The sequence below is a fragment of the Vespula vulgaris genome, chromosome 2 (assembly GCF_905475345.1).
Source record: "Vespula vulgaris chromosome 2, iyVesVulg1.1, whole genome shotgun sequence".
Classification (NCBI taxonomy): Eukaryota; Metazoa; Arthropoda; class Insecta; order Hymenoptera; family Vespidae; genus Vespula; species Vespula vulgaris.
In genome coordinates this window covers 11365058-11378515 of record NC_066587.1, presented here as the reverse complement: position 1 = coordinate 11378515, position 13458 = coordinate 11365058, and the positions used below count along the sequence as shown (strand labels likewise).

At 41.7% G+C, this 13458-nt stretch overlaps 1 protein-coding gene and 1 long non-coding RNA gene across 8 annotated transcripts in view; both read left to right on the top strand.

Annotated features, from left to right (window-relative positions):
• Positions 1-13458, top strand: part of LOC127073054 (nucleolar protein 4-like) — a 57480-nt gene that overhangs the window by 31922 nt on the left and 12100 nt on the right. For all 7 annotated transcript variants that reach the window (XM_051014064.1, XM_051014063.1, XM_051014069.1 and 4 more), the window contains 2 exons: positions 6823-6877; positions 9081-9314. In XM_051014064.1, the coding sequence (XP_050870021.1) occupies positions 6823-6877; positions 9081-9314 (289 nt within the window). The remainder of the gene's footprint in view (positions 1-6822; positions 6878-9080; positions 9315-13458) is intronic.
• LOC127073063 (uncharacterized) lies at positions 440-4927 on the top strand. Its single transcript, XR_007785657.1, has 2 exons — positions 440-1121; positions 1188-4927. It is a non-coding gene; the product is annotated as an uncharacterized LOC127073063 (long non-coding RNA).

The window sequence follows — 13458 nt, the reverse complement described above, 5'->3', positions numbered from 1 at the left end:
CCCTCGCAAAATCCAATATATGTAGGTAGAGAGAAAGAGAGAGAGTCGGCTAGGACGAGTTCATTTCCGCTAAATTTTGACGGAAATTTTCTAATCTTTTTTCCCGTCCACCGTCAAACTTCGTGAGAAATAGAGAGAGAGAAAGAGAGAGAGAGAGATAGAGAGAAAGAAAGAAAAAAAGAAAGAAAAAAAGAAAGACAGAACCAGACAGGCATACAGACAGACAGAGAAAGAAAGAAAGATATATAATCCTTGTAAATAACAGAACGAGACATAGATACGTACATTTCAGGAGGAAAAGCAAATCTTTCTTGGCGACGCCACTGGTTGCCTCCTTCGTCGTCGTTCCTCCTCCTCCTTCTCCCTCTTCCTCTCTTCTTCTTTCTTTTTTGGGGCGCACACGTGTGAGGTTATCCCGACTCGGTTGACCCCATCGTTCTCCTCCTCCTCCTCCTCCTCCTCCTTCTACTCTCCTCCACGCATTGGCTTTTCAGATCAGAAAAGAGCTGCTCCTCCGATGCGAACTTCTTCTTCCTCCTCCTCCTCCTCCTTCTCCTCCTCCTCCCGCTTCTTCTCCTCCTCCTCGGCTTCTTCTTCTCGAATCCCCTTGACGCAACCTGGACAAGACGTAGTCGCTTTGGCGCATACGTTCACGATGACGTCATCGGTTCTTTTGCTCCTCTACGCTTCTCCTCCCTTCTCCTTCTCTCTCTCTCTCTCTCTTTCTCTGTCTCTCTCTCTCTGTCTCTCTGTTTGTCTGCCTGTCTCTGTGTGTGTGTGTCTATCTCTCTCCCTCTCTCTTTTTTCTTCTATCTCCTTCTACTTTGATCGAGCTATATAGGTCGATCGACGCGTGATTTGGCGAATATACCGCGAGCATATCCTCGAATGACAAAAAGCACGATAAGAGAGTTTCGTCATTACCCACTCGTTACTTCTTCTTCTTCTTCTTCTCCTTCTCTTTCCTCTTTCCCCTCTCTTCTTTCCTTTTCTCGACTTCGATCACGTTCTTCACCGTCGTCGAAAGGATGACTCCATCTGTAAAATTTTTCGTGATCGTCTTCCAAGATCATTCTACAAAACAGACTGTTCGCGATCGATTTTCTTCGTGAGAATTTTACGTAAGATGTTTTCTTTTTTTTTTTTTTAAATATTTACGTCTCATCTTATTTCCGTGTAATTGTCAGAGCTGAAGGAGGAGCAGGAGGAGGAGGAGGAGGGGGAGAAGGAGAAGGAGTTGTAACGTCGAAAGGAAGGGAATGTTTCGCTAGGAAAAAGAAAAGGAAAAAGAAAGAGGAAAGGAGAGGAAAGAAAAGAGGGAGGCGAGAATCGTCGCTGCAACAGGCTGCTGCAGCGAGGAGGCAACGGAGCATAGAGAAAATATTTGTCCGAAGGGAAAAGCGAGGCTCGAGTTCGAACGAGTAATTACCGGCGACCTTGGGATCCATTCATCGTTCGGCTCTTCGGCCGTATATAGGACGCCGCCGGATTTGGTAGGCAAATGAGCCGAAATTGAGAAGCGCTCGCACGAATCGACGGAGACGTGTCTGTGGTGTGAGACGGGTCTAAAGAGAAAGAGAGAAAGAGAAAGAAAGGGAAAACGACAGAGAGAGAAAGAGAGAGAGAGAGAGAGAGAGAGAGAGATAGAGAAAGATTAAGAAAGAGGGAGAGAGAGAGAGAGAGATAGAGATAGAGAAAGGTTAAGGGAGGGATCGAGAACGATAGGAGAAGAGAGATAAAGTGAGGGTGATGGAAAGCTTGTATTTTGTTCCGGTCAAAATACACGTTGGAGGAACGATCGGTAGGCCGCAATCATTTCCCCATTATTCAAGAACCGCAGAAAAAGATAAAAGAGAGAAAGATAGAGAGACAAGGCGAGAGAGAGAGAGAGAGAGAGAGAGAGAGAGAGAGAGAGAGAGAGAGAGAGAAAGGAGTAGAGAGAGGAAGAAATGAGAGAACAACGGAACCGCCCATTTCCATGGTCCCTCGTAGCAATCACTCTAACGGAGCTATGGCTCTTTGATACACCACTTAGTCCTTTCGATTCTTGATGAGAGGATATAGTGAGACCTCTTGAAACGTTGCGATGTATACGTATATATGAGTATGTATAGATATGTACACGCGTATATGATAGTGGTACGTATGTGTATATACGTATGTGATATGCTTCGAAAGATGAAGTCGCTTCTTAATTGTGTTCTCAACGTGTATGTGGAATTGTATTTTATTAGCACCTCCTAGAAATATCTCGTTACTCGTATCGGAAAGTAATCGATCTTGATAATGGATATATCTCAATGATATCGGAGTAGAGAGAAATAATGTATAAGAAAAAAAAAAAAAATAGGAAAAAGGGAGAAGGAAAGAAAAAATGAAAAAAAAGAAACCGAAAGAGATGAATAAAAATAAAAGGAACGAGAAGAAATAAGAGAAAAAATGAAAGACAAAAGGCAATCGTCTTGGCCGATCTCGTAGTGTGTCCGGTCGGTTGCCGGGCGCTGATTGGTCGGACACCGGCTACTGGACCCGGTTGACCCTTAACCCCAACAACTCGCTCCGCTTTATCGTCTGGAATTGCTGTGTTGGTGGCGAGTTGGTACAACAACGGCACGTTGTGCTCTAGCTCTCGACCGCTGTGATCGGTGTGCGCGAGCGCGCACGAGATGAGAGAGGTGGTGGAGAGATGAGGTGGTACGAGGTGAAGCGAAAAGAGAGACTAGTAGGAGAGAGAGAGAGAGAGAGAGAGAGAGAGAGAGAGAGAGAGAGAGAGCCGCGATCGTCGTACATACGTACACGCGACGCATTTATAAGAGCCGTACTACTCGCGCGCACGGTGGGAGCGGAATTCTGTGCTGAGCGACAAACAATTGCCGCCAAGTGGCTTAATTGTAGCCAACTAAACAAATGTTCCAACCGTATCTCCCCAACGTGTTCTTCGCTTCTCCCTTTCTCTCTCTCTCTCTGTCTCTGTCTTTTTCTCTTTATCTCTTTCTCTCTCTCGCTCTCTTTTTCTGTTTATCTCTCTCTCTTTCTCTCTCTCTCTCTCTCTCTCTCTCTCTCTCTCTCTCTCTCTCTCGTTTTTTCCCTTCTTTTTTCCGAGAGAACGATGCTTTCCTCGGTCCAGGACGATTCCAAATGTTTCTTTTCCTCTCTTTTTTTTTCTCTTTATCTATCTTTCTCACTGTATAGGCCCGGTTTTCAAGGCTCGCCAATGAGAGCAAGAGGAACTCTCGCGATTATTGCCTTCTCTCTTTTCCTCCTACCATATCCTTTCTTCTGCAACGAGTCGACGTAACTCGCTCGTTCCCACGTAGATACACGGTTCGTATGCATATTTTTCCAGGACGATGACGACGAGAATGACGAGGAGAATGACGATGACGAGAGCGACGACAGAGGGTGGGAGGGAGGGGGCGGGGAGATGGGGGGAGGCGTTACGTCTCCTCGTAGACTCGTTTAGTCGCGTCAACTTTAACGCAACCTCGTGTTCGTACGCTTATGCACATAGGAAAGAAGATATATATATATATACATATATCTTATATTATATATATATATATATAAGAAAAAGAAGTTGTGCCTTCTCAGAGTAACGATCGAGATCTTGAGATTTCCAGGAGTCTGCTGCAAATCGTTTATTTCAACGAACAGAAAGAAAGAACGGAAAGAGAAAGAGAAAGAAAGAGAAAGAAATAAAAAGAGAGTTTACGATGGCGAATAATTTGTTTCCTTGTTGACTTCTTGCTCTCGTCATTTCCATTCTCCTTGTTCGTTTTGAAAATCAAGATATAGAGTACAGTATTCGTTCTCTTAAAGCTTTTCTCCAGTAAAGCGTGGCCGCACCCGAGTAGGTGTAGGTATACGAGTCTGACTACTGGCCGTGCCTCGTGCAGTGAGATTCCCATTTATCAGGGTACATCCGCCGGAAGTGGGGCGGCCCGTGCGTAGGTGAGAGACAGAGAGAAAGAAAGAGAGAGAGAAACAGAGACGAACAGAATGCGAAAGAAAGAAGAGAAGCGGGCCGCTACCGTGCTCCCTGTGGAAAGAAAGAGAGAATGAAACAAAATGAGAGAGAAAGAAAAAAGATATTAAAAGAGAGAGAGAGAGAAAGAGATTATTTATTGGTAACTGAAATCGTTCTGTGCAAGAGGAACATCAACGACGGAATTAGATTTCTCTCCGAATTCTGATCGAAGGAGACCGAGAAGGTGGAGGATGAGTAGGAGGAAAAGGAGGAGGAGGAGGAGGAGGAGAAGGAGGGGTGGTCGGATTTAAAGCATTCAGCAACAGGTTGAAGCGATCAGATGGTGCTGCTATTCGGGTGGAAACTCGCTATAATTGTCATTTCCAAGCGCGGCGATCGATCATCGCCAACTTTTCCCTCGAGGACGGTTCAAATGGCTGAGTCGATCTCTCTTCAGTAGGAAAAAAATGTCGTCGATATCTACCGATCAATCGATTCTTCAACTCTTTTCTTTCTTCTCTTCTTTCGTCTTTCTCTCTTCTTTTCTCTTCTGTTCTTTTTCCTTCTCTTTTCATTCGACGAGATAAAAAGTCGATTTATATTTATTAATCTTCTTATCTTGGATTCAAAGGTGAGGTAGATCCGTTCCGTATAACCTACCACACTCCTTCTTTCGATATTCGCCTAACATCGGCCAAGGAAAAGAAATTTCGTTCGCTCGTTGCCAATAAATTCCAGCGATTATTAAACAGATTCTCTGCCCCTTTTGAATTTTACCTTCTACGGTAGTAGTAGATATAATGCAGTCGAAAAGCTGATACATTCTGTAGGATCATCTCTCTCTGTCTCTTTTTCTCTCTTTCTCTCATCTTTTTTCTGAACGAAGAGAGAAATAATTGAATATTCTTACGAGACGATACTTATAAAAAATGTGAAAGATAATAAAGATATATCCAACGACTTTATCCTCTTTCTCTCATTTTCCTTTTTATTTAACATCCGAAAGATCGACGATCATCTTGGAAATTTCAATATTTTTTTCGATCATCTTCGATCGATTTTACAATACCCATCACTTTTTTATTTCTTATTGTAAGTTTAATTATTAATCGTTCTCTTGTAATAATTATTCGTTCTCTATTATGTTCGTTATAGTCTTCCGTACCTTTTTGTGGTTTAAAACTGCATGCAAGTTTCTACGATAAATGATATCTCTCTCTTTTTCTCTTTCATCTTCGCTCCGTGTCCGGAGACTCGTCGGAATTTCTCGGTTACGTCAGCCATACTTTTTGCGGACGACGAAAGAGAGAGAGAGAGAGAGAGAGAGAGAGAGAGAGAGAGAGAGAGAGAGAGAGAGAGAGAAGAGAGAGAGAGAAAAGAGAGAGAGAGAGAGAGAGAAAGAGAGAAACAACGTATGTACGTAGTAGTATAACATATCTGGAGACGGGCGTAAAGTCAGGCCGTCGGCGCTCGTTTCTGTCGTGTGTGTACGAAAGATCTCTTTGGGCCTCGACACGAAGTTCTGCTCGGTATCAATTGGCCGTGCTCTCCGCGTTGTATACCGGTCGACCTTCTGGAGTTGCAACACGAGACCTGACACAGATAGGAGAGGCTGCTGCTGCTGTTGCTGCTGCTGTTGCTGCTGCCGTTGCTGCCGTTACTGCTTTCGTCGTCGTCGTCGTCGTCGTCGTCGTCGTCGTCGTCGTCGTCGTCGTCGTCGTCCTCGTTGTTTGCACTCGTACCGACTCCCAGTCGATTCCTTTATACGCGAGACTTACGACACCACCAGCATGCTCGGTGGGATCGTTTAATCGGTCGACTCGTTGGCTTTATAGATCGATTAAATCGCACTTTGTCGGTCGATCATTATCCTCTTCTATCTTGACTCTTTTTTCTTTTGATTTATGAATAACATTTGAATTCTGTTAACAGCTGATTAATACGAAATTATTAGAAAATTATTGAAACTAAGTATTTTATAATGACGATCGTTCGAGACGATAGAGACGATTATCGATCGTCGTCATTCTCTCTCTTTCTCTCTCTTTTTCTCTCTCGTACGAGATAATAAAATTTTGTATCACACGAGAAAGATAAGATAAAATAAGGGGGATTTAAAGGGCCTAGGAAGAACGGTCGGATAAAATGCGATGGTTTAAATCTCATTGGCGCGTTCTCGAGTCTTCTTTCGACGAGACGAGGAGTTAGCCTTTCTCGGCACGCAGAAGCGCCGAGTCGTAAGTAAATTGCGTTTGGACAAACCGCAAGCCGCATGCCGGCGCTGGACGGACGGACTCTTGATCCGGGCCAATAAAGTCCACGGCCATTTCGCGGCTCTGCCGTATTAAAGTCTTGCCTTTACGAGAAGAGCTTTCGCAAACAGAAAAGTTTTCCACCCGCTTAAAGTAAATGCGATCTATATGTATATGCGTGCGTGCGTGCGTGCGTGCGCGCGCGCGCGCGCGTGTGTGGGTGTATATATATATGTACGAATATTTAAGCTGATATGAAACGGCGACTAAATAATTTTCGCGTTTTCTCGCAACGACCAATTCGTATATTATTTCCATTTCGAATCGTTCGAGTTATGTGAATCTAATAACGTTAATTGCTATTCCCCTTCCACCACCAATTCTCTCTCTCTCTCTCTCTCTCTCTCTCTTTTTCTCTCTTCGAATTCCTAGAATCATAACGAACGATGCAAAATATATGTACATCAACCAATTCGTCGTTCCTATTGTTTTCCCATGGAATGTACAACTTGTTCTACATCGTTGCAAATTCTCTACGTGACATAATCAAATTGTTAATCTGTGTATTTTATTTTTAACGAGCCGATTTTCTATCTGTTACAGGAAAACATTTCGACTCCAGAGCCGGCTGATATATCCGAGGACGATCACTATTCAAGTGAGCAGAAATTATTTCATCGTTAATAATTTATATAACGTGAAACTTTCTCTATTTATTTCTTAAATGTTTCCAAAATTTACGCGAGGAAAATTTTACTTATCGATCTCTCGATCGATCAGAACACATCGCGAATATATTATCTCTTTTCAATTGAATGAATTAATTTTCTGAGTATATATTTACTATGGTAACTAATCATCTCTTTTATCTCTATACCTTCTTCTATCTACCTCTATCTTTATCTCTCTCTCTCTCTCTCTCTCTCTCTCCATCTTTCTCAGGTCAGGTTGTACCCATTTTGGGAATCTGACCCCAATACTATGTGGCAGAGGAGTACGTTTCTGCATTATTGATTTAGACGTCATACAACTCCCATAAACCGTCCACCTCTAAATCCATTGAACGAAATAATTCTTCGACCTTTTCCTTTTTTTTTCTCCTTCTCTCTTCAATATCCTTCGAATTCTTTCATAGCATCCTCCGTTCGAGTACTTTCGTTCTAACATCGATCGTATATTACTTAAATTACTTTTTTAATTCTAATTCGACGAGAATGTGTATAGATAAATAACTTCGATATAACGTGCACCTTTCTAAATTCATTTCATTAATTTTCAAATTACATCTTCGCAATTATATCTTTATTTCCAAATACTATTTATAAAAGATTCATTGAAATCATTGATCCCCTTCAACGATATAATTAAAAAAAAAAAAAAAAAAAAAAAAAAAAAATTATACAAGACTCGGTTAACGTATAAATATCAATAAATGTTTCATATTAACGAGTACCTATGACGTACTAAGCTGTTAGCCAGTAAAAAGAGAAAATCCATGCGCTAGAATTCCCATTGATGAAAAGCTCAACGAAAGCCACTCCATTGGCTTTTTTTTCCCTCTTTCTCTCTCTTTCTCTCTCTTTCTATTTCTCTTTCTCTTTCTCTCTCTCTCTCTCTCTCTCGTTTTCTCATACATATAACATATAGATGGATGGGTTTTCAACCGGTAGAACGTTGTTAATCGCAACGTCGAATCCTACGGACACGGGTAATCAATAACGTAACGACGTTCGAGATCGATCGCAGTGGTGACGTTTGGAAAAGGGGTAGGGATAAATTATGACTCGGTGTTTTAGCGAAATTAATCGTTAAGTACGAACCGCGAAGGCCGCGAAATCATCATTAAAATGACGATCGATTTGTTCGATTTATCCGCATAATTTTCTCTCCCTCTCTCTCTCTCTCTCTCATCTGTTTACAATTATCGTTCTCTCGGGCTTTCCTCTCTCTCACTCTCTCTCTCTCTCTCTCTCTCTCTATCTATCTATCTATCTATCTACATTTTTATCCATTTCTATCTATTCCGTTCTATTCGTTTTCTGTCACCTACGATTAACCTAACGCGCGCGGTACACTAATCTTTGCCATTAGACCTGTTGCATTGTTAAATAGATCCAATGAAATATCCCAAAGTTAACTCGTTTCTCGCTGTCACTGCGATCAATTTCGTGATATCCAAATCACACGATTTTACACATGGAAAGAAATGAAAGATCAAGAACGTCATGAAATATTCGATTCGTTGTTTTTTTTTTATTTATTTCGTTTATCTCGTTCTTATCTTTATCATTTTTTTCTTGTTTTTGTTTTCGCTCTTTAATTTTTACGGTTCTATGTATTTCCTTTCGTTAGAGTTGTTTCTTCTTTCTTTTTTCTTTTTTTTTTTTTCCACGAGAAAGACGAAGATATTTGAAATTGTAAAGATATTTATGATCAATGTGATGTATTATCGATCGAGAGAATTTATAGGATCTAACGATATCCTTCGATGACTTTTAATTATGTACCTCGGATAGTCACGTTATCGTCTATAAAACTTCCATTCAACAAAATCCTTTTTGACGAGGAAATGCGAAAATGGATAAAGAAAGGAAAAAAAAAAGAAAGAATGAAATAAAATTCAAGGAAAAGACGATGAACAAAGGAGATAATTTTCTCTCACTCTCAAGTTTACAAACAGATATACCTACATACATACATACATACATACATATATATATATATATATATATATATATATATATATATATATATATATACATATATACACAAAAAACTTCGACACGATAAGATCGAAGATAATTGATAATTGTCATAATAAATTGAAGCAAATTGGCATCACACATTTTAATTTCCGGCAGGCGCGCTCATGAAAGACGCGGATAAGCTGAAGCTGATGCTGCTAGCGTGGAATTATAATCTTCAACAGCAGGCTCAGGCACAGGCACAGGCACAGGCACAGGCGCAGGCTGCGAACGCGGCCCTCTCGCCAAATAACTCTTCGACAACCACGGCCACCACAGTTGGCACACCTGTCACCAGCCAATCGACTATTTCCACGGCAAACAACACCATTAACAACTCCACTCTTACAGGTAACACCTTATTTCATCCGATCATTCTTTTTCTCTCTTACTGTATCTCATCTCTCGTTTTTTCGTTCTTTCTATCTCTTTCTTTTTTCTTCGTTTTTTCGTTCTCTCTCTCTCTCTTTTTCTTTTTCTTTGTCTATTTTTCTATCTCTTTCTATCTTATATACTTAGCAGGAACTTTTATCTATGATCATTAGCTCTATCTCTATTTCACATTCTCTTTCTTGCCTTCTTCTTGACCTTTCCTCTCTCCTCTCATGATCCTTGCGAGATGCACCATTCTCTAGGAAGATTTACTCTCCTCTCACTGTCTTAAGTTTCCTCTCATCTTCTCTTTCTGTCTTTATCTTTCTCTCTCTTTTTTCTTTCTTCATCCCTCTTTTTTATGTCAAATAATTTCTTTCAAAGTTGAACTATTTCGATAAACGAACTAGCAACGTTTGTTCGAATATGCGAATTATTTTTATCGGTTATGTATCAAGAATGGGATTTTAACACTTTGCTCGTGATTAACCAAGGATCTTTGGATCAATAGCGCTACATTACGTAATTGAGTATTCCAGGTATTTGGTATATATCGTTAATCATCAAACGATTGCTCGCGTCAGTTTAGAATATCGCGATTTATTGGAAATTACGTTAGTAATAGTAGTATACTACTAGTCCCCTCTTTTTCGTTCGTCGTAGAATCAAAAAAGTTCCCTGGATATTCCAATTATTATTTTTATTACGAATACAAACTGTGTCAGAGGTTATCGGTCATTTTTCGAATAAAAAAAAGGGAAAAAAAGAGAAAAAAAGAGAGAGAGAGAGAGGGGGGGGGGGGAACGAAAACAAAAAGAAAAAAAAAAGAGGAAAATAAATCAAATTTGTTAAACGCTTTTGTAAACACAATTCTTGCTCGTTTCGGTTTCGATCGTTCGACTTTGCTGTCCTCGTAGCGAACGGCTCTCACGAGTAGTAGTTTGCTGGGGCCAAGGTGTACCAGCTCTTTGCCTCGCTAAGTTTTGTCATCGAGCTTGGCGTGAGTGATGGTTCGCCTTGTTTCCCTGTCGGGACAGAGACAAAAAAGAAGAAAAAGAAAAAAGAAGTTTTGTCTTTAGTACGGTCCGCGAGATTTTTACGAAAGAAATCACTAGACCAGATTTATCCTGTTTGCTATCAACTCTCTAATTATAATCGAAATCGTTCGAAGAACATTATGATGACCAATCAAAAAAAAACAAAAAAAACAAAAAAAAAATATCGATGATCCTCGAAGTTCAAAAATTCACAATTTCCAATCCTCTCTTCTCTCTCTTTCTCTTCCCTCTATTTTGATTTAATGATACGAGTGTTTCGTTAAAAGGATAAAGAGCAAAGGAATGTCGGACAAACTCGATTCTTCCTATTCACGAGACACCGTTTGGTACATCGTGGTACCGCGATTCGTCTGCGGTTCAGTTAGGTGAGGTTGCGGAAGGATAATTCACAATCTTCTTCTTCTCTCTCTCTCTCTCTCTCTCTCTCTCTCTCTCTCTCTCTTTCTTTCCCTTTTCTCGTACACACGCACTCATATTCCTCCCCTCTCTACGCCGCACGCCTCTTTCATGTATCTTCCCTGGCGGCTATTCGAAACTGGTTTCGAAGCGGGCCTTCTATATCTCAGACGTGGTCATTGCGTAATGATCCAAGCAGGCATCGGCCCGTAAGACGCCGCGGCAGATGGCTTACCCCTTACCTCACCTCCTCACCCCACCTCACCTCACCTCATCTCACTTCACCTCACCTCACCTCACCTCACCTCACCTCACCTCACCCTATCCTCTTCTTACTCCTCACCTTGCTCTATCGTCTATGCGACTCTTCTCTTTTCAAGATGACCATCGTTCGACCGTCGTACGTCTTCTCGCGCAAGACTCTCGACCGCCACCACCACTTCTTCTTCTTCTTCTTCTTCTTCGTAGTTCATTTCTTCTCCTTCATATTCTCTACGTCGTCTTCTCTTTATGGACCGGGCGCCTCCTCGTCCTTCTTCTCGCTTGCTTTTCTTCTTCTCCTTTTTTTCTTCCTCGAGGTAGGTACGGTATATTCGATGTAGGTACTTTCACGCTACCGAAGTCGACGACGACGTCGACGACGACGACGACGACGACGACGACGACGACGACGACGACGATGGTCTTTCGTTCTTCTCAGTACGCAGAAAATCTACTCTCGCAAATGGAGATGGACGTTTGTACGAAGATCGTGAGATAAAGTAGGAAATTGGAATTGGTGATCTTTCTATCTTTCTTTCTTTCATTGTTTTTCTCTGTTGGTAGCAGAGACGGGTGTTACGCGAGGACATATGGTTTAGCTCGTGCTATAATTCTTTCTCTTCCTTTCTCAATTTTTACGAAAATTCTAACGATTATCAATGAAAGATGTTTCCAAGGTGTTTATATGAAAGAAAAGAAAAGAAAAGAAAAAAAAAGGAAAGAAAGAAGGGGCATTTTCATGAGAGTTCTTGATTGCAAGTCGAAAAAAGGAAGTATGAGAAGGAAAGGTCGGTGGGCGTGCAAATTTCAGTATGACTCGAGAAATCTAGTAAAAAGCTTATCGCATTTCTTCTCTCGGCTTGGAAGATGGAGCTATTCAGTTCTCTTCAGTGAAGAGGTTGAAAGAAGATAAAGAAGAGAAGTAGCAGAAGAAGAAGAAGAAGGAGTAGAAGTAGAAGAAGAAGAAGAAGAAGAAGAAGAAGAAGAAGAAGAAGAAGAAGAAGAAGAAGAAGAAGAAGAAGAAAAGGAAGAAGAAGAAATAGTAGTAGTAGTAGTAGTAGGACTAGTAGTATTAGTAGTAGAAGAGAAGGTGGAGGAAGTACCCGTGTGGGTTTGAGTACCGACTCGTTGGGTGGGGCGCAGTCCATCGACTGATTTCAGGTTCAAGCCGGCAGCCCGAAGGCGGCCAAGAAGCGAGTTCAGGAACGGGGCTGCCGCCAGTGGGATTGGGATTGGTAACCGGCTTTCTAGCCGGTCAGCCTAGCTGGTCGACCTAGGCAGCCTTCTCCTACGTACGTTGTACCCTGTTCTTCCCTCTTCTCTTTCTTTCTTTCTTTCTTTCTTTCTTCTTCTTCTTTTCTTCTTTCTTCTTCTGGATCTTCTTCCTCCTCTGCTGGTTGCTTCTTCAGCGTGTATATCCGAGGCCAGGAACCCCGAGAGTCCATCTACCAGCCCTCTTGCCTTCCTACACGTGTATATCGCTTGTGTATAAGACTGTAAAGAATCTCCAGGGCCGCTCGAACGAGAGAAAGAAACTCTGTACCATGCTATACACCTCCTGGAGCGGCTTGGAGTCCAGTTTCCTGCTGGCCAGTTTGCTTCGCACGGACCTTGGTTACTGGTTCTACCGGAATCTTCCTAGAAAGATGCGAGCCTAGCCTCGGACTCGTAGTGGGATATCAAAAATCATTTATCTGTGGCGGGACGACTTGTCAACGTTTACGAGTTCAACGTTCATCCCTTCTATAATAAGTTCCTTCGCTGAGGAACATACGAATCAGAATGATGATCTTTTACAAAGAGCTGCTTTTATATTACCAATTCATTCAATCGTATAATAACTGATCATTTAATAACATTTACGAGAATATTCATACGGTCGTTGAAGATTTTCTGCAAATCGAATCGTGATTATATTTCTACGTGTTTATTATTCATTATCAATTATATTGAATCTACATAAGATATTTATTCGTCTTGCATACGTCTTATATAAATTGTTATAAAAAAATATTATGGAAAATCACGTTGGAAGATCACCTTTTCTATTCGAAGCCGCAGCCCTGGGAGCCGGTTAAAGTCTACGAAGGAGGCAGGTAGCTCCTTCATGGTTTGCCCGCGGGCACTCCCTACCCGCGAGAATCGAGTACGCGAATCCGTGGAGCCTCTCTCGTCCGGCCACGATTCCGTACTTGTCCTCCAAGACGACCTCGTGAAAGCATCTTTACCGCGTACGTTCTCTCTTCGCTCGAATCGAGCGGTGATAGAGGTCTCCGTTGCTCCTCCTCCTCCTCCTCCTCCTCCTCCTCCTCCTCCTCCTGCTGCTGCTGCTGCTTCACCACCTCCTCCTCTTTTTCAATCGTCGCTTTATTCCACGTAGAAAAGAGATCCTCTTGAGCTCATTATGG